Below are 22,459 nucleotides of genomic sequence, written 5' to 3'. Positions count from 1 at the left end.
AGTGCATTATCATTCAGGCGGCAGCTAGTAATTCGTACGAGCGCTGTTTCCAAGTCATCAATCAGTCAGAACATAAAAGAGTGACGAGACGTCATACGCGTCTCGTCTCGCTTCTGAACGTTCATCGCTCCCCTTTAACTTCCCTCTCTTCAACGCGCTAAAAAATTCACTCTTTAAACTCCCGATAAATCGAAAGAAAAGCCCGTAATAAATGATTTCCGTATAAACATGATTATATACATCAAATTATATATACAAAAAAATAAAGACAAAATAAAGGGAGACAACGGAATGTATCCGGATATTCGCAAAACGCGCCCGAAGAGGCCCGAATTCAATCTTCATCAGGAAACCCATTACAACGGCGGGGAACAAAATTCCGCTCGTAAATCCTTTATCGTCGCCGCAACGCCGGACGGAGGAGCAGATCCTCCCTAAATCCCACTCGATCTCGCGCGTTAGAAATCTAAACTCGATATATCACGGTGGCTCCCTTCCCTCCCCTTTAACCCCCCTGTACATTATTACAGACCCGCGTTGAGGGGTCAGCGCGGCTTGGCGGGGTTACATCGATTTACGGGATCCAATCGCACGCGTGCGCGCCATCGATCGACGGTCTGATAAGAACGTAAGGAGTAAGTTCGTCGTATAACACTCAACGTCGAAAATTTACGTCCCACATTCGGAGCAACGATAGGAGAGAAGAGACGCTGGACGAATGTCTGTCAAATCCGCTTTAAGGATCTCGTAAAAGTCACCCCTGCGACACACGCGGCTGCGTTATTTTTTACTGATTTTGTCCAAAAATACTTGCATTATGGCTTGACAGTCGGTTATATTTGCAGGATAAACTCGCGCCCCGTTTTCTCGTGGAATTTCGCGCCGAATACCTCTCGAAAGACATCGCGATGCTCTCTCTTTCTCGCGAGCGCGAATTCCTCTTAAAATTTTCTGCCGTTTTATCGCGTCGGAAGTGCATGAGAAAATTCGAGATAATTTTTGTCCTCTCTAGAAGCAACGTGACATTGTATTCTTCAGATTCGCACGTTAGAAAGTTAATCGATCAAAAGTCACGCAATTTGCATAAACCTTAATTGTTAAGAGAAATAACGATAGTCATATTAGATTAGTTTTTTCACAGCTATTCTGTATATTAAAATCTAGACAATTAATTTTTAAGTAAAAAGCTATGTTCTAGGATAAAAGGAATAATAGCTCGATATTAATTAAAAAGAGGAAGCTTAATAATTTAAATATCGTTTTAATATTAAAAGCGACTAATGCGCGGGTAGTTTTTTCTAGGATAAAAATAGCTTTTCAAAGCTTGCAGGTATATTTACGTCAGCGTTTTCGTTTCCCGGATTATTAACACGTCATTAGTATCGATGTTCATTATTCCGAGCGACACGCAGCTACAGTAAAAACGAGAGCGAGCTCTAGATTGGCTATATGATTGATCGTGAATAAAATTATTAATGATGCGGCCGATTACTGAACATTTATGTCACCAAAACACGACGTGTTAGTCTATTTAATAAGCATTTCGATTTAATGGTGCGTGTTTGCACCATCATTCATAAAGGAATATTTATTCTTTTATTTTTGTAAATATCAATTTTGGATTAAATCGCGCCAGCAAAAAGTTCGAAAATCAAAGTAAAAATTATAACATAAAAATGTTTTATTAATAAAATAAATGCAATTGTCTAACTTTTTAATACAAACTGCGTGACTTTAGTCTTTTCATTTTTGTAAAAAAAAAAAAAAAAAGAAAAAAAAGTATCAAAATACAAGTAATTTCGCGAGTTAATATCGGCGACTTTTAAAAAGTCCAGGCAGATATCACCGCGATTCCGCTTCCGTCGCGAAGGTACCATGAACGTCCCGGAACTTCTCGCGAACTTTCTTACATTTGACCGGACGCCTTTCTTCCGAGATAAAGCCACTGTCGACACGCGGCTGCAAGAAGGCAGCTCGCTTGCATTCCCTCTCTCGATGAGGTACGATTCTCTCGAGGAGGGACCTGAAATTTACGACGCTTGTTTGGCGCGCGCCTTGTCTTCGCCATGGAAAACTCACGAGAAGAAGAGAAAGAAAGAGAAAGAGAGAGAGAAAGAGAGAGAGAGAGAGAGAGGGAGAGACTTTTCGCGGACTTTTTTTTCGCAATGGCATATTTCATTTCCCCGAGACTTCCCGCTTCTTTCGCGCGGCGCGTCGGAAACCCGGGCTTCCTTTCCTTAGGATTGTAAATGGCGAACGACCGCGTGTTGAGTAATGAATCCAGAAGGATCCTTGTTTCGGGTGGCAGACAATCACTCAACTCCCCGAGAGCGGAGAAACTCAGAAATCTCTCGAAATACGAGAATACGAATGCCGAAGCTTCCGAGAGATCCGGAAATCTTGAATTCTGCGGATTCTCAGTCTAAACATTTGACACAAAGCAAAGTCTCATAAATCATGAATTAAAAATTCTTTTTGCAATGTCCACTTAATATCGTTTCTCGATTATGCGCGATAGATAACTAGGAATTCTATCGATAATACGAAAATTGCTGACATGCAAATGTCATGTGTGTATATATATATATATATTCCTGTGCGTGCATGCACGTGTGAGTGGTTGTATGTATATGTACATGTGTATGTGTACATGTGTATCCAGACTATGTCCTCGTTAACATCCGTATATACATATCAATCTATTATAGGCATGCGTTTCTATGTCGAAACTAAACCACAAGTTCTCTCTGTGATGTTCGCAGCGTGCGTTTTCGAGTGCAATTGAGTGCAAGGCACGATTTTCACCCTTTGGATCTTCGGTTAAGGATTGGCTAGGATTGGCTTGGTATATTTCGAGGTGATTGTTCGCGAGTACATCGGGATCGATAATACGCGATATCCGTAATGGCTGCTTTTATCGGTAAACTTTATGTACGGATTGAGTAAATAAATTCTTCTCAGAGATAAAATATTCATAAAGTATTCACTTTATACGAGATATTACATAAGTTGTGCGCTTTTTCCTGATAATAAATAGATGATTGAATGCACTTTTCCTGATAATAAATTCATGATTGAATGTATGATTAATATCATGTAACGAAAATTTAATTTCTTCAATATCAAATAATTAATACTATAGTCCATAGATAAAAGAAAATAATTAATATACTTCAAACAGTTGCAACTAATCAAAATTTTATTACCGAGTTCTTCATTTTTAATTAGATTATTAAATTTTATTAATAATAAAATTTATTAATAATAATACCTGATATCGTAACAACATGCTATTGTTTTTAAATTGATTTTTGGTATTTCTGGTTCTGAAAAAGTGCACAATTATGGAACATGCTGCGAAATAAACTCAAATATAACCTGTTTTATCCCAATTATAACTTGAGAAACGTGCAAAACCGCCGTCATTCTCGAGTTTGTCCTTGTTATCCTTGTATTTTATTTTTACTCATATTTTAAAACTTACAATAATCTACACTTAAATATTAATTGAAATTATTCGTCTACGAGATACGTAAAAAACGATCGAGCAATATTTCTACTAATTTTAGTTTGGCACGCTGCAAAGTTGGCAAAATTTAATTTTTGGCTCACCGACCGGATTAATTTCCGTTAAAAACAAACACTTTTACAAAAAAAATCTATCACTAATAAATTATATCCACAAATGAAAATCGTATTTTTAATAAATTTTTGAATTTTACTGCGGCAAAATATAATAAAAAATATTTGTATTTGTTACAAAAAAGTCTTCATAATTACCTTTTATTCTCAATAAATAAAAGAAAAATTATTCTAAAAAACCCAGTGAAAATATGCAAAAAACATAAACATATGTATTTGAAACGATTCGATTAAAATAATAAAACTATGAAAAATTTACTCGAGAACTTAAAATGTCCCAGTTATTTAACTTATTTTATTTATATAAACATAATTTCAAGAATTTCAATTTAAATAAAATTCTTGTTTCTCCAAATATTTCAATATCTTTACTAAGTTTAAATTTTTGAAGAATCTAATAGAAAAATTTTAAAGAAGACCTAGATCTAATATTCGATATCTAAATATCGTCAAAAATTTCAAAATATTCGATAAAACTGTCAGGCATCTACTTTTCGAATTTTTCTATACAGATACCTACGTTTCTGAGGATCTCGTTAGAATATAAGCATAGAAGCTGAAAGTTTACGACCCAATTTTCAGATAAGAATGATTCGTCAATCGGCCAGTGCAAAGATGTACCACGAAAAAATGGAATAAAAAAAGAAGAAATCCACTTCGATTTGCATCATAAATAACGTCGTTGGTGGTACAGTTCCGGGGAGAAGGCTTCAAAAATCACGCTGGATGGCATAATGGTGTCGTGCAAAAAAAAAAAAAAAAAAAAAAAAAAAAAAGAGAAGAAAAAATATGCACGTTTTTACCGGACACGCCAAGCGTGAGGAAGCCGAGGGCAGACGGGTAACGGAACCGGGAGGAAAAAGATAGGGGTTCGGAGAGTGCTGAAAAAGAGAGGCAATAGGACGCATAAAAAAACACCGACTACAAAATGCAAAGTCAGCGGCCGCTCTACGCTCGCGAATGCGCACGAGTGCGTGCGCGCGCGTATGTCGTTCTCTTTTTATTCCTTTTTTTTTCCCTCGCCTCTTCCGTCTTAACACATGTGGACGAACGCGCGCACGCTACTCTCGCACTTTGCTCGCTCATGCTGCTTCTCTACTTGCTCGTGTATGGACGGACGCAGAAAAGGCGCACATTAAGCTCTCACGGTGGTTCATAGTTTGCATAGCTCGGCGACGTCATGTAATGCACGCCGGTGTCCGCATTTATGGGCGACGTTGCTTGCAAGCGCAGGATCGATGGAACGTGAAGGCGCTCTTCCTCTTTAGAGGGATGTGCGCGCGCGCGCGGACGGCAAGAAATTTGGCATCATCTTCCGCCGGGAAGATGAGTAAGGGCTTTCGTACAGGACGTTACAAGATAACAGCATCCAAGGATCCGAGAGAGAGAGAGAGAGAGTAACGTCCTCCGCTTTTTCGAGGCGATACTACCTCTTTCGTACATCGATCCCGGAAATCTCTTCGCCAATAAAATCGGACATGGGCATGCAGTGAAGGTAACGACGATGAGCGAGGAGATATGGCGGCGCACGAGAAGAGGCACATGAAGAAATAAAACTATTAAAAAGACATGAATGTGCTTATGAAGAGAGATAGAGAAATGTTGAAAGAGACAGACAACAAAAAGTGATTAAAAAAGAGCCGAAAATAAGAATTCGAAATGGGCTGTTTGTGTGAATGATGTATGTATGATGTATATGTGTGTATGTCACTATAAAAAGATAATTATAAAATTTGCTATTTGATATTTGTATAACTCGAACTTTAACCTTCTTCTTTTATCAGTCTACTTTCATTGAAAATATTAATGGCACATTTTTTTGTTTTTTTTGTTTTTGTATAAGACTTCAAAATCGATTTTTGATCAAAGACAAAACTTTTAAAAGTATAAATATAAATATTTATACGACGAAATCAATAATAATAATAAACTAAATTGTCTAATTAGCTATACGAATCTATTCAGAGATGTTCTGCATAATTATAGTGACATAGTGACGTAGCGATGATCCGGATGAATGTCTCAGAATGTAGTAGAGAGATCAAGGCGAAAGTAGAGAAAAAGCTGGTGGCGAATTACCTTGAAGGACTGCACAGAGAAACCGGAAACCAGGGTCGGTCCATAACATAAGAAGCGAACAGAAAACAGAGAAAGGTAAACTTGTAATTAGGTCGTTCGCTGTAAAAGATATTGTAAGCGTTTCGCATGTAGGTCCCTGCCAAGAAAATGGGCTGGATGTGAGTTGACAGGGGTGAATAGTATCTTATCTGTGTCTTTCTGTAGATCGATGGATCCAACGTGTGCTATCGGGTGCTGGAAGAACTTTTGCTACAGGATGACACAAACGTCGTAAAACTCAACTTAGGAAAAGATACGAGCTGTAACGTTTAATAATGTTAAATGGCCAATGTTTTAACGTGAAATTTTGTGACTTTTAATGATCATCCTGTAATAAATTAAGGCATGGAAGCCGTTTTATATACAAAAGTATCAGGCTTTATAATCGAGAGAAACTTTCAGTGCAAAGTGTATTTAATCTCTTAGTAAAACTGAAAAGGACGCTAAATTTGTCAAGATTTACATCTCTAGCACAAATTAAAATTTTACTTAAAATTTCTTTAATAAATCCAATCTAATATGGTGTTGTATTTGCAAATCGAAAACAACGTCCACCGTTCGATTTGAACAATCGAGTTTTATTATTAGTGTTGTGGCAATATTAACTTATTATTGAACACCCTTGCAGCCAATTAACTCGCGAAGCGCCGTTGTTTGCGCGTATATAGTATATACGGTACACGCAAATATTTATCGCACAATTTCTCTCGGTTATATTTGGCCGCAAGTACTGGCGTAATTTGGAATAGACGTGTGTGTGCGCGCGCGCAAACGCCGAAATCGTCAGACGTTACCGTATTACCAGGCGATGATTGTGTCATAAGTGATTTCACAATCGAATACGATAAACACGTCTAATTAACGATTGTCCGGATTTAATTACGCCAATACGATACGCTGTCATATATTTCCACAGGCTTCGTGCGCAATTTAATTTTCGGCTCGATAACAACGGGCAATGAACGTAGAAAACGTACTCGCGCATATATATAAATATATATATATATATATATATATATATATATATATATATGTGTGTGTATGTATATATGCATGATATTAATTAAATAAATCTATCTAAAAAGATCCATCTCTGACATTTATCAGTCACGCGAGTGGTATAATTTTGGTACAACGTAGACAAGTATTTTATCGTTTCGTGACTGCATTGATCGATCGATCGATCGTGATTTTATCTGAAATCGCAAAGAGACAGACGTTATCGCGTAGCCTGTGGAATGTGAGACATGAGTATAGGGAGCAGTATTGATAGTGATATACTGTAAAAATGCGATTTCCGTAGGTGGTTGAGTACCAATCGTAAGGCATATCTTGAGATATTTTATGATTCTCGTAAACTCGTGTTTTATATATATATATATATATATATATACGCAGTTTGCGCAGTCTACTGCAGTGTTAATATAAAATATAGACGTGTTTTATTTGCATATATAAGAACGTGATCTTATTTTTCGACTGGAGGAACAAGAGTCGCATACGTGAATGTTCAAAGTCCGAAAGATCCAAGTCTCCGAATATATTGTTTAAATTCTTTTTCCTATCAGTTCTATTAAATACTATTTAATAATATTTGATATTTAAAACACGGGGGGGTGGGGGGGGAACCGAGTCGGCGGCTGACGTCGACGCGCGTGAAATTGCACGTCGATTTCTAATTTCTGCCGAAGACAGAATTCAGGCCGGTTATCACGTATGCGCGCAAAATTCCGCTCGAGTGCGCGGCTGTCTATTTTCGTCGCGGTAAACCGATAATTAATTACGACACGAGGACCGGGAAAACGCGAAAATGTCAACCAGTCGTTCGGTCGGCCGCGCCTCGATTGTCACAGCCGCGTAGACGCGTTCTCGGCGACGCGCATCTCGTATGTCACATGCACCGTACACTGCATATAATATGCACACACGGGACGTCCCGGTTTAACTTTTCAGGGGAATTACGCGCGAAACGCACCACAGCGAGATGGTGTTATCCCGTTTGAAATGCTGCTCAGCTTCCTGGATGCATCGCGATCCCTGCATGCGGTTTAAATCCATAGCGCTAATACTGCACGCGAGGCAGAGTAAGATTTTCGAGTGTATGCTTCAATATTAAAACGTGCAAAATATTTGACGAAATACCGAGCACGATATATCGTTTGTAAGACCGGGAGAGATATATTGTTTTATTAAATTTCTTCTTACAGTCATTAATTAATGTTTCGATCTTTTAATATAAAATTTTGATATCTATATAATTTACAAATTTTAATACCTACAGCAATTTTTCCAAAATAATTCTCGCTTCTCGCGCACATGAAAGTTTTTATCGTGAATCATTTGCATATTTAGGGCGTTATTTTCTATGCCTACTAGCGGTCAATTAGCGTACATTACGCAAACATCGATTTTACTCTCTTGTATCGATCGTTCAACATCGTTTGGCTTTTAATCCCCTCGTCGTGAAATGGCGTGGAACACACATAGGTACGAGCACGATATATTCAGTCGATGTAATTCGATTTCATGCGCGGTCGGATTAAACAATAATACGCTAAAGGATCGCTTGTACTGGCGCGTGTTGTGTCGAGCACACGACAACTTTTACGTTATATATTTTTTTTTGCCGATCTCTCATCGACGTCGGTCATGTCAAAAGTAAAATCGATGGTCCTTGTTGACCGCGTTAAAATACCATTCTGAATTTTCCGACAAATATTTTGCTATTTTTTTTCGAAAAAAAAATGTAAAACATTCTGGACGCCAAATCAATATTGTCTTCGTTCTAGCGTTGTAACATGATTTTTGTTCATTTTGTGTCAAGGGATTTTTTTGTTATATTCTTTTACACTATAGAAGTTATCTAAAAGGCTTAACGCAATAAAAAACTTTTATCGTATTAGCGAGCATTAGTTATATTGACGTGTGTGGAATGTAATCAAATTTCAGTGACACTCTTCAATGTCAATTGCGCAAGTATGATGAATAAACGAGATAATAAATACTGCAGAAAAAAAAATACGCGGTACTTAATCGCGATGGCATGTGCGTTTTAATCTTCGATATACTCGAATCAAATAATAACTGTGCGGCGAGCCGAGAATCGTTTATGTTCACACCTGGCTGTCATCAAACTCGATCAATTTTCCATTACTTTCCCTTTCATCAATAACGCTTTGTGGTCCATTTCGACGATCACCGCTTCATTCGTGAAAATCTCTTCCATCACGTGCCGAAACGTAGTGTTCGAATTTTTTAACATGTTCGCGTGCAGAATATGATATTTTAGAAAAACATTAATTTCTTTTATCGTATTAATAGAGAATATATGACTCATTAATATGTATTTTGCATTCATGTCTTAATTTTGACTCGCGAGAAAAAAATAAATGTATTTTTGTGCTTTTATTACAGTTGCAGATAATTAATTCGTATTGTATTGACAGAACAGGCTTTCATTACCTTTTCACATTTTCCATTTATTTGCCGTTTTTTATCTCTATACGTACAAGGAAAGAATAAATATATGTATTCGCACAATCTTTTATTATAGAAAATTATGTGCGCTTCGCGGAGATTAGGAAAATAATCCTGTCTTTTAAATGAATCGTTTTGCCACGCGGAATAATTTCGCGATGTTATCACGCGTGCGTTATTCGATCTCAGATGGAGGATACGAAATTGCACAGGGGATTACTAAGGCAAGTACACGTTCGTTCAGCGAATTTTCCGCACGATCGTGCTGAGGCTGCGACTCCCGGCGAATTTGTACGACGACAAGTGACCCGGAGCTGCTGCGCGTTTTCCAAGTATGTACATCCGTATCTTCCTCCGTGTCGAATCGTTATTATTCACAGTACAGAAGTCGGGATTTTCTTGGCAAATTTTGCGGCCGAGAGACCCGACAGCTGTACGACCCACTTTCGCAGCAGTCGCTGACAGCTCGGCAAGTTGGCAAGTCGGGAAAGGGAAGAGAAACATGTCACCGGAATGGAACACTTAACGAACGTAATGCCAGGCATTACAGATCGATAACGCCACCGGTTATGGTCCCGATATAGACTTTGATTGCCTCGACAGAATATTACGCGGGCGCAAATTGCAGGCAATTATATTCGTAGAGGGACAATGATGATTTCGATGGTCGTCGAAGAGCGAGAGAGATTCGGAAACTTGACGAATCTGTGAATGTGTGAATTTATAAAGTTTATCGATTCTTTGGTCGCATTTTTTTTCAAGAACGTGTTTTCCAACTTTATATCTTCGTTGACTTTCCTGTCGTGACATTTACGAATCGTTATATCGGTTTTAACTCAATTATTCCCGCGGCACGTTTTACACGAGAGAGATAACAACTTTCGCTTTTACTAATGAAAAACTTTTTCCGACATGCGAAAACTCTGCGCACGATTCGATTTAACTCTGTCCTTAAATCTGATTCTCTCTCGACGGTGTTAGAGAAATGTTATCGCCACGTAGCTTTTGCTCGACGTTTACGCTCGTTCGTTGTAAACTAAACTGATCTCATGCACTAACCGTGTGCACAACCACGGAAGCGCAATAATTCAATGAACAAGTACGGGTACCTGAGTCCCGCCGCCGCCGTGAGCGAGCAAGTAGGCCGTTTTGAAGTGAATCGTTGTACCGGAAGCCCATAATGAAACCACCCGCACACGCTCCGCCGGGATGGTGAAATCTTTAACCGCCGAATTAACGCTGCGAGGGACGTGCGATCGCACATGCATTATGGCGCGATAAACACGAGGACGAGAAAATCTCCGCAATTTACAGAGGACGAAGCGGACGAAGAAAGAAATAACAAACCTGCGAATCGAAGAATTTTAGAACGTCTCTTGAATAATCAACTTTGATTATTGACACATCTCGGAGCTTTAAAATTTTTAACAAATTTTTTTAAACAATATTCCATTAAAAATTCAGTACTTATCAAAGTTCAATATATTAAGACTCTGTTAAGGTTTTCGCAAATTTTATAGTTTAATTTGTGAAAATATTTAGAATTTCTCAAAATCTGAGAAGAAAAAAAAAAAGCGGGAAAAAAGAAAAAGATAAAATTCTCTTTTCATTCGTTTGATCATTTTATCATTTGCAAAATGTTCTATGGAGTCTCGATCGGATCCTCGCGTTCCAATGTATGAAATTTTCTGGATACTCGGATATCCTGGATGAGAAGATGCAGTCTGCGACACACGATAGATGCCGATGTATAGTACATTGAGCATGGCACTTTCGCGAGAGAGATCGATATCGGCGTCGGCGTCGGCGTCTCGTTCTATTTCAATTTTTCGACGAAGGAATTTTTCTCCTTCCGCTCACACGAAGGGGAAAGATATCGCGAATGGAAGATCGAGGCGGGTGTAAAGGCGATCAAGAGAAGGCTAGGCCGCCTCTCGAAGCCGAGAATCGAAATGGTTCCGAATGGCCGGATCCGCGAATTGTTCTGCATAATTTCCGATTAGCGTCCGATTCCCGTCCCGAGGAATTACAGTTACTAAGCTCTTGCACTCTCCGTGGAATTTCATTGACTGCCTCTCTCGTGAACGCCACGACGCCACGATTTGCCGAGCTTTCCGCAGCGTAGGTCGCATTCTCTTAAAGGAGAATTCCGTTCCAGGCGAATCCTTAAAGGCCCATCTCTCTCTCTCGAGCGACGTTGCTTCATGCTGGTAGTCTCAAAGTGTACATAGCGAGCTTTTCGCCAGCGTTTACAACGCGATTCTCTTTGTTCAGCTACACAAGAGAAATGAAATTATTTGCGACGTCGAAGTTGTGATCTTAACATCTTGGAGAACGCTTCGACACTTCGAAAGCTCCGACATCAAGAGTGTTTTGCATGGATAAAATCGTTTTCGCGTGCAATTATCGCGAAAATTCAAAATCTACGAACAACATAACAAGCGAACGACAACACGATCAGTGATCTAATGAAATTTAATATTTTTATGCCAATTAAAATAATAGTATCACGCACTAAAATGCATGTGTTATTTTGTTGAAAGAATCCAAGAGATGCCAAAAAAATTATAATTTTTAAAAATAAAAAAAGATTTTAAGATAGTTCAGATATCTATAATATGATCGACAAATATAAAAGTTTCCGTAATCATTCGAGGTAGCGGCCATATTTTTTCCCACGCATTTTATAAGTGTAGGTATCGAGAAAAGAGAGAGAGAGAGAGAGAAAGAGAGAGCTACTTGCTTAGCTCAAATGGTTAAAGTTGTATCCTCGCTAGCGAAAGCTCGTGGGAAGGTCGCGGTGACCGCAAACGCGTCTGGCAACGTAAAACTTTCCGACACCTCGTAGCACGTTTTTCTCCCTTCGAGTGCAGTCCCTTTTTCGGGGAAAACGCGAGGGAGAGCTTAAAGATTTAATGCCGTACCGGAGAAAAAGTTGTCGGTCGTGTAGCACGCGCTCATAAACGATCAACTTCGTCGGCTACCGTTTTTCGCGACGTTTTTTTTCCTTGAGATTTCCGTTGATTTTCTTCTTCCGTGCGAAACGAGAGGAACTTTGCGAGGCACAACAGATCGACGGCTCTTTTACTTTCGCGTTTCATGGTAACATCGTGAACGATCGCCGGAGACATTTCTGTTATTGCCGTAGTTAGACGACGTTCGGCGAAAATAACATTGCGAGAAACATCTTCGGCTGTATTCTTGTTCGCGAACTCGAAAAAACATTAGATTAGAGTTATAAATATCGATGAAAAATACACGTTTAATTTCGATAATATATTCAGACTTACTTGCACAAATTTCTATAATTTGTACAATTATATTTTTTAACGTTAAATATTTCATTTATTTATGATAAATTCCAATGTCACTGCTGTGCAAAACAATTAATTAATAAATTTGTCTTAAAAATGCCTTACGATTGGTACTGCATTAATTGTCATTGCTTGATAGGTCGATATACAAGGTAATCGATACTTTATTGTGTAATAGTTACAGATATTAAATTAGTTTCATTACTTCCGGACTATAAGTTTCGAACAATTCCTTTTACGCTCTTCGGGAAACTCAGTGAACTCCTCTTGCGAGGTTTATTATTTATAGGAAATACTAAAAAGGAAAATTCATAAGAATACGGAAAAAATAACTTTGTAATTAAAGGTTATCGAGCACGAAACTCTTTTGATCTTTCACTGGAAAAAAATTTCGAAATTTTCTTTATGCGAGCCACAAAAGAAGAGATCTACCGACTATACATGCATATTTATAACACATATGTATATTTATAACATTTATAAATAACGTGCTCCCGAGGAAAAATAAAATTAATTCTTACATCACACGCCGGCTTGTCGATCACCTTGTATATACGTGTATATACAAATCATACCCTCGAAAGGACGCGAAAGTTCGAGGGAAGGGGCGAACAATGTACAAGAAGGGGGTTAGTTGTGGTTTGTAGAACTTGGTTGAAAGAGGAGAGGGTAGGCTACTCGCAACAATCGGTAAAGTACGAGGAGCGAATAGACTCTGAGGTTCTATGAGCATAAGATGCTTGCCAAAGTAGCAAGGTGAACAAGTTCGCTATGTAGATACAGGCAAGAGAAGGGATCGCAACGAGATTCAAAGCACGAGATAATGCCAGAGTAGAGCAACTCGAATTCACGATGCATATATATATATATATATATATATATATATATGTATATATATATATATATGTTCCTATGTATCCATTATATACAGATGTACTGTTGTACGTGACAACTGGTGTGTCATTATTATTATGAGCGGAAGCGCGGAACGGAAGGACGAACGATCGACTCCATTTCGTGCCAGCCAAACAGGAAATAGATGGATAAACGAGATAACAGTGTATTTCATATCGACCAATGTCAATCGGCGAATCACAAATTCGTTATTTGTACATCTGTTAAAATTTTGTAAATCAAACGATAATTCTCGCATGTACGTATCAACTTTTACTTGTCGTAAAAAATATAATAACATTGAAAATGATTTAAAATAACAAGCAATACACATTCGTCACAATATCTGCTTAATTACCTGCCTTTTTCATTTTATTAAAATTTTATTAACTAAATTTTATTATCTGTATTCATTTCATCAACTATATTTTTAATCAGCAATATGTTCTGGCGATTCAAAGCGATTCGATCGTCGTTCGTTCCTGTGCTTGAAATGATGGATAATGTAATGGCGAGGACATCGAATCGCAAGGTCGCACAAGTTTTCGTTCCATTCAATTTTAGGGTAGATCGAATCGAAATCGCGTCAAAGAAAGTTTCAGAGAGAAGCTACTTGGTAGCTTCCGACAATTCTGGATCGTTTCCAGCGGTCGGAAAACTCAAAAACTGAATAGGTTCTTTCTGAAACACCTTTAGAGAGACGTGTGCACGTGGGCTTTGATTCGATATCTCGCGAACAGACGCAATTATGTTTAATTATGGTCTGGCGCGTGGTGTGAGACGTGTTGTCCCTCTTTTACAGAGAAATGTAAAATCAAAAGGCAAGAGAGCACAGTCAAAGATCAAAGACATAATGGACGACGGCGGGGGGTGGGGGGTGGAGGGAGGATCTGCGAGAGGAGGCGGCGAGAAATCTGCGGTGTGAGACACACGAGGCGCGTATAGTGCAGTGATGGCAGAACATGAAATTCTGTGCTCTCCTACACATCGATCTCGGGTACTTTGTCTTTGCTGTCTTTCATTTATCGAGTTTTCCCGCCTGTCTCGTTCTCAGTGTCTATGCGAGTAAACCTGGAAGTAAGTGATTAGTACCTCGCGTAAAACTATCGCCGACCGCCGATGACAACCCGAGTCCCTTTAATTAAATTACTCCGCGTCTAATTTCATCGAGAAACACAGTGTTTGCGAGAACCAAGAGTTGAAAATTCATAGAATCTGTTAGAAATATTTAGGATAAAAAAAAGTTTCAAATATTCAAGAAAAATATTCAGTATACGTTTAATTTTATCCGTATTGAAAAAGAAAAAATGTTAAAAACTTCAGCATGTGAAAAGATTTATTTCTTTCATCATCTCATTTGATCATTTCATATATTTCGATCATATCGGCGCGATTATCGACGATCGGGATGTTTCCTTCGAGCACAAATACACAACATACATAGGCTCGTTGAATCAAAGGTCGAGCACGACTAATACGATTTGACATAATCGGGACATTTCCTGCTAGGAAAAGTTCCGTCGCCTTTGATCCAAATTACGAGCCGAGAGGGTCTGGTGCAGACAGTAGGCGAGACGTGCCGAGGATCATTGCTGAAAAACAGTCGAGATATCGCACAGTGACGACAGCTGTCACGTGAACATTCCATTCCTCTGTCCTGTGTAAAACGTTCGTATATATATATATATATATATATATATATATATATATATATATATATATATATATATATATATATATATATATTATACATATGTGACATACATACAGAGTCGTATATAGGGTGGTCCGCGTAACTATGCTAGTTTTCAGGCAGTTGCCGACTTTGTTAATAATAAAGAGAAAGGATTAAAAAATTATACAATTATCAAGCTAATTAGCATAGCGATGTAAAGTAAAAATAAATGTCCGACCGTGTATTTTTTAATTATATCACTGCACAAACAGGCGTTTTAATTGTGATGTAGCAAAGACTGTACAGCAGGCGTAATAATCTGAATTTTTAAATTTTTCCATTATCCAGGATGCATCAACAAAGCTGTAATTATGCCGTGAATGCGCATTTAGTCGCGCGCATCACCCTATATACGCGCACATAGATAATGTGGCACGTATTGCAAGAGGCGAGGCCGCGAGACGGATGCGCTTATCGTACGTAGAACGAAGTCGTGTGTTCCGATCGTTCATGTAGGCATTCGTGTGTGACAGTATATATCGTGGAGTGAAATAATGTTTCAGCGACATTTTTCTTGAATTTCCGCCGAGAAGTGGAACAGCTGTCCGATGGTGAATGAGAAGCGTTTCGAAAAAGAGTCAATGCGGTTCAATCGACGGAAACTACATCGAGAGTCTGCACATTTGGAGCGATGTTGGCTAAAAATATTTGACAGTCGTGTGTTGGCCAATCATCAAAAATTATACGATTGCATTATTAAACTGGAATTTCGTTATAATTTTATATATATATATATATATATATATATACATATATAATTAAGCCAATACATATATTTCTAAAATTTTTATGATTTAAGATTTTCAAAGAAATCGAATATTAAAAATTTATTCAATTAAGTCAATATTAAAATATTAAAATCTCAAAGAAAAGATGGCATTCCAGTAAGATTAATTAATTGAATTAATAGAAATTGAAATTGAAGTTGTGTAATAACATATATATATAAATGGCCAGTTTTTAATTAACATCGCTCTATAATGTCAATAGTTGATATCGAGATCATATAGTATGATAGAAGAAATAAATATAAATCCTCGTTTCGACGAGGAAAGACGTTCTTGTGAGAGTGATTGTCTTGTCTTGAAAAGTGATTTTGTGACCTAGTTATAGTTACAGTTGTAGTACTTGTGCTTGACGGGTGCCACCTGCACGAGTAATGAAATTGTTATTGACTTAAATAAAGTAGTTTGAACTAAAGTGGCTCGTTGTTCCTGTTATCCAAGTGATGATGCTGTTATTGAACTAGAGAGTAACTGCACTTAAGTATATATCAAGATATATAGATTATTTGCTACTCGTGTAATGCGAAACTACAGGAACGAGTATATTTCCTGTAAATGGCGGTGTTTTGCTCGTGTTGCTGTTTAATGTAAAAAATGATTAGCAGAATATACGCAATTCAAGAGAAATCACTTTTCCGTCGAAAATAGTCAAGTCACATCGGCCTCGTCAAAAGACGTATTATTAATCACGCGTCGATTAAGTAGAAATATGTCTCATTGATCATCCTTCGCACTTTATTTGGCTGCATTTCGTACGTATATAAAATATTATATCATTATGCGAACACTGTGTATGTGATTAAAAATTTAATTTGCTTAATTTTATTAAAATACTAAAATCCAAAGACAAATTATTAGAATCTTGTGTTTAAAAAAGACCTGCTTTTGAGTTTCGAAAATCTTTGAAATCTTTATTTTTCAATATCGAAGGTTCTGAAAACTCTCCTCGACTGACCTTTTAAACTCTAACGTATAAAATTCAGTTAAGCGCGTTTCACTGTGTTAAAGTTTATCGGGGTGCCGAACGCGTGCATCTACCTGGGGTGTTACATTATCACGAGTTATTTCGAGTACGCGCACGTGCTCCGCGTGCAACTCCGACGCTAAAATGGCTGCGAACTCGCTAAGATTAGAATCATTACGATACACGGGATCGGCGCTGTAGCGCCCAGCCGGATAGAATCTTTACGATTGCCGTAAAGCTTGTTCTCTTTCTCATTTCCGCTCGATTCCCGGCTTCGCGAGTACATATACACACGCACACACACACACACACACACACACACACGCGCGCGCGCGCGACAAAATACAACGCTTATCTCGACGCGACGTTCTAGCCAACGGTACAAATTGCCATTCGCAAACGCCTTTCCACACGTTCTTAAACGGTTAGTATCGCGGTGATCGTTCAATAACGTCCCCACGAGAGTCCTCTCCGACCATCCCTTACTATCATAACGTTAACAATAATAAGCATTCTCACTTGCCAACTCGATAAGCGAACGAGTTAGATAGGTATAAAGTATCCTCTGTGACTCTATTTCGGCGTCGATAAATTTTGTAACCCAAACGCATAATTTTAGTTACAATTATAAAATAAATTATATAGAAATTTTGTAATATTATCCGTCCGCTTCATTATGTATTTCGCACACGCACATAATAGGCACATATACTAAATGCGCGAAGGGTGAAATTGGTCTCTGCGAATCTGCCACGAAGCGGAAGCGTCACGCGCGCCCTTGGTGGCGGCAATTGCCTCATTTACCCTAACTTCCGCATAGTTTGCATAGCGGTCAAAATGTACACATCTGCATTCGATGATGCGAACGGCAGCGATTATTACTCGTCCGCGACGACGACGACGACGACGACGACGACGACAACGACGACGTCGGTGACGGCGGCGTTACCATCCTTCCAAATTCGTACACAATGCCAAAAGCCTTTGAGGTCGACGTTACGAGGGCTCCGCGAAACACGTCACGTCGGGATATAGGTATCGGGACACTGCGAATACTAATGCCCCTCTAATGCATCGCGCGGCCTGAATTCATAATAAACGCCAGGCGTCGCGTCGGCGAGATGAAGCACCCGCGCGCGTGAAATTTCCACGATTTATCGCGAACGTGTGTACGTACACGTGAAAACGCATCGAGCTCTTTGTTTTTTTTTTTTTTTTTTTTTAAAGATAGAAAGAAAGAGAAAGATGGGAATGCAGATTGTTAGGTAATTCGATTCTGTAACCGTAAAATATCTAAAGCGGAAAATTTCTAAGCGGAAAAAAATACGCGATAAAAACAATAAATATTTCTTTTTTGTTTTTTTTGTATGGCGTAATGATTCGAACAATATCCATTCATTGTGTGCCGAAAATGAAATAAATCTTTCTTCTATCAACATTCAATCTTACGCTATGTTTTCTCACGGTTGGAGTTTGAACGTTATACAATCTGACAGTCAAAGTTTCGGGCACTGGATAAATTTCTGAAATAACAATTCTCCATCGTAACACTCGCGTTTGGAGAATTTCGCGTGTTCCATTTTGCTTCGTACTTCTCATTATCATCGCCATACTTTCCCTACGCTTCTCTGATGCATTACATAGTTGCTCAAAGGGTTAAGCAAGGCGCGGGCAATGTAAAGAGAAAGAAAGAGAGAGAGAGAGAGAGGGAAAGAAAGGTCTCATCTTTGTCGATGCAAAATCAAGACAGAAGATCACTCGACTCACCGACTGTGAAAGAGCCTGCGTACATACATAGATATCAAACGGAAAAACGGAATCCGACGAATGGCGAGCTGTCGTCGCGCCTTTACAATCGGCGGTGAATGAAGTTCCAAGGGGAACGGGTGGAAACAAAGGTTCGCATTCAATTTCACAGAGAGCCCCGGTAAGGAGGTTTAAACGAAGTTATAAATTTCGACTTTTTCTTGCGCGTTCGGCTCGTATAAACCGGACCGGTCACAATGCTTTTACGAGCAGACGACTTTCCAGGTCGATTGCCGTCGCTTTTTCACCGCACGTACGTGTCGTTTGCATTAGACGGGGTTATACGGGATGATTGAAGACTCGTGGAAAGCTCAATGAATTTTAGCAAGCGGATTTTACAGATTTAATGTATTACAGCGTTTTTCAATTTCATTCAATTTAATAATATTCTTCTGTAAGTCTCTCTCTTTCTCTCTCCATCTCTTTTTTTTCTTTCCCTCTCTCTCTCTCAATACATCCATAAATCTCCAAGTAATTTCTTTTTATTTTTCAATTACCATGTATATATATATTCGTTTTTATTTGGATTTTAGTATTTATAACAACCTGAATGTTTATCTTTTTATCACAAAATATGAAGATAACATCGTATAAAATTTCGGTCGAATAATGCGCTTACGCATTAAAAAAAAAATAAATAAATAAATAAATATGCTGCTGTTCGGAATGTAAATGTACGTGTGTTTGCATCGCGAAATATGAAGATAGCATTGCATTTTTCTAAATGCAAATCTGTTTACATCTGCATCGCAAAATACTAAAACAATATTTCTACACGTTGAGAGCATGTTTGAAAATGAAAGTATATTTATATTTTATGTACACGACAAAATTAATAATTTAAGTGAGAATTAATTTAGACGTACGTGTGTAAGTATGTGTTATTCCACATTTCATTTTAATTTTTACGTTAGAGAGAGAGAGAGAGACAGAAAATAATAACACAAAACCACACAATATCTTATGATTGTTAAACTATGTGTATATGAAAATATAAATTATATCACTTTTCTCACGGGCGTGTGTGTTATTTAACAATTTTCCCTAACGAAATGCAGCCATATTTCAGCATAATCATTTTAATGAATGTGGACAAAATGACGTCAATGACGAGGCCGCTAGTCTAAAGCGATGCGACATTGTGACGCATCGTGCACATTATAAATCATTATGTTTACTCTTTATTAAACTGACCAACTGATTATTTTCATTATTCTCAACATGCGACATAATTGAGTTTGAAATAATATTATCGTTTATCGCGCGCTGATTAACGCAAAATTGATCTTATCGCGAATAATTTCGCAAACAAATCGATAAGATTAATGCGATATTTCCGATCGAAGAACGCGAGTTTCGATGTTACGGAAAACTGTATCGGTGCAACCGATGCGGTTTTCGAACAACGTTCGTAAATCCAATTAATGACGGATGATCAGGCACTGACCTCGAGGAAATCCTTCACGGTGCTGTCGACCACCATAAGCGGTCGTTGTATCAAGTGAACGACACCGTTGCGCACTGGGATGTTCCCCTTCACTATCTCTGCCAGCACCACTCCGGACGGGTGATTCGAATCGCCCATTAACGTGTTCGATTGGACGTAGACTGAAAATCCGACTATCAATTAGACATCGAGATATATATGAACCTGTCGGTGTTTAAACGCAGATAGATACATCCCTTTAGCTGAATGTGACTATTTTATACATGAAAATATCTCGAGATGAATAGAAGAGATCTATTTTAGTAGATAACATATATATCTTTTAATAGTAATATCGTCTACATACGATAGAATATATCATTGTATAAAAAATATCATATCATTAAAAAATAAAAAATTATATGAATTGTATAATTATAAAAGTCATAACAAATTAATAAATATTGTAGTATTATATTATTGTATTAAAAAATAAGTAAATTGTCTCTTAATTTAAATTACAATTATTTCGAATAATCAAGATTTTGTTCGAGCAGTATGTGTTACCTTTATTATGTGCCTTCAGGAAGCTGACGGTGACTCTCAGATTGTCGGAAAATACGAGGGTTTTGTACTCCGTATTGTCGGGCGTCGGTGCCGTGAACAAGACTTCATTGGGTAGAACGTGTCCGTCGATCACCTGCTTATCAATCTTCTGCGGCCTCGGTTCTGGCTGTAACAGAAAGGATGCCTGCGGAGATTGTCTCTGAAAAGAATCAATATCGAATAAAAAAAAAAAAAAATTAAATCGTAGAAAGAATATAAATTATAAAATTATCATTTCTACGATCTCTGACAATTGTGCCATTTTTCAAGTTTTTATTTATACATTTTTATTTTATTTATGAAAAAAAATAATATAATTTATCGTGTAACATATATGAGATAATAAATTTTGTAGAAAAAATTTTATCCACATTTTTTTCGTCCTCTTTCTTTTTCCATTTTGCGGATCGTTTTGTATCGCACACATTTCCTTGTTACTGGATACAACAGCATCCTTTCATCCGACACTTCAACTGGGCACAAAAGCACGGAGCACGGAGATCACGTTGTCATGGAAACTCGATTCCTGCGGACCACCAACTTTAAATGCTATCCTTGCGCGAAAAGACCGACTTTGTTAGAAGGAAAGGTCGTCGGACGAAAGGTGACGAAGACGCGGAAGGTGCTGGGGTCTCGATATCGGCCGCGGAATTCTCTCGGCGGAAAGCGACGACCTCGTTGAGAGAGGAACTTTTTGAGATTGAGTCGTACAACGTCGTTACACATCCCTTCGCATCCTTTTCGACTCTTCCGGGCCTCTATTTTCCTTGCCTCCCTCCTTGTATTTCCTTTTTCCTTCCTCTGTTCTTTTTTTTTTTTTTTTTTTTTTTTTCGACCCGAGTCCGACATATCGTATATACAAGCGCGAAACTTTCGGTAATTTCTGACGGGATGGCTCGTTTAACTCTACCTCGTTTTTACGCTCCAAGTTGGATTACAACACGCGAACGTTCATTGTATGTGCGAGCTTGATGTTGAAAATTGGAAAAAAGCGGAATTCCGCGCCAAAGTGTAGCGATGCGAGTATAATAAAATCCGGGAAGGGGAAGGTGATGGTGGAATGCGCGCGGATTTATACAACGAAATTCATAATTTTTAATTATTTTTTATTTCCACCAGGGATTAATGGACTTTTTCCTTGCACCTATGTGAAAAAAAGCGAATTAAAAATTTTAGCGCTTAAAATTTGTAATATGATGCAATTGGAAAAATATCGTCAAAAAATAAATTCTTATAGAACTTTATCACATATATGTGATATATGAAAAAACTAACAATAAATAATTATTTCAATCAATATTTAATAATGTAAAAAAATGATGATCGAAAGATTGTACGTTTAATCTTTGTTACGTGCTATTGTGTGAATTTTACAGCCGCACAATGCAAGGTTAAATATAATAATAAACCTGATATAAAAAACATACCTATAAAAATATTCTCGATATGTAGAGATAAAGATAATCAGAAAATCATTAAGACATACGCAACTTCGAAATATGTGCATACATCTAGCGTATTAAACAATCGATCTATCGTAGATGCGTAAAAGAAACTTACCCGCTGCAAAGAAAGCGCGCCAAAATCTCTTATTACATAGATAAATTTATGAGAGAATCGATCACGGATCAAGATAATAATCAACTAAGAAAGGGAACTCTACAATTCGCGACGCTCACGATTGACCAATCA

The 22,459-nt window shown here is 37.9% G+C and overlaps 1 protein-coding gene across 7 annotated transcripts in view; it reads right to left on the bottom strand.

The window, feature by feature from the left end:
• Fas1 (fasciclin 1 Fas1 domain-containing) overlaps window positions 1-22,459 on the bottom strand; it is a 244,839-nt gene that overhangs the window by 24,765 nt on the left and 197,615 nt on the right. For 5 of the 7 annotated variants that reach the window (XM_072908597.1, XM_072908596.1, XM_072908593.1 and 2 more), the window contains 2 exons: window positions 20,729-20,927; window positions 20,183-20,343 (listed from right to left, as the gene is read on the bottom strand). In XM_072908597.1, the coding sequence (XP_072764698.1) occupies window positions 20,183-20,343; window positions 20,729-20,927 (360 nt within the window). Of the gene's footprint in view, window positions 1-5,721; window positions 5,731-20,182; window positions 20,344-20,728; window positions 20,928-22,459 lie in introns of all 7 variants that reach the window. The other 2 variants (XM_072908595.1, XM_072908594.1) reach the window with 2 other exon arrangements.

The sequence above is a fragment of the Anoplolepis gracilipes genome, chromosome 16 (genome assembly GCF_047496725.1).
Source record: "Anoplolepis gracilipes chromosome 16, ASM4749672v1, whole genome shotgun sequence".
NCBI classification, from domain to species: Eukaryota; Metazoa; Arthropoda; class Insecta; order Hymenoptera; family Formicidae; genus Anoplolepis; species Anoplolepis gracilipes.
This window is presented reverse-complemented; position numbering and strand designations above follow the sequence as displayed.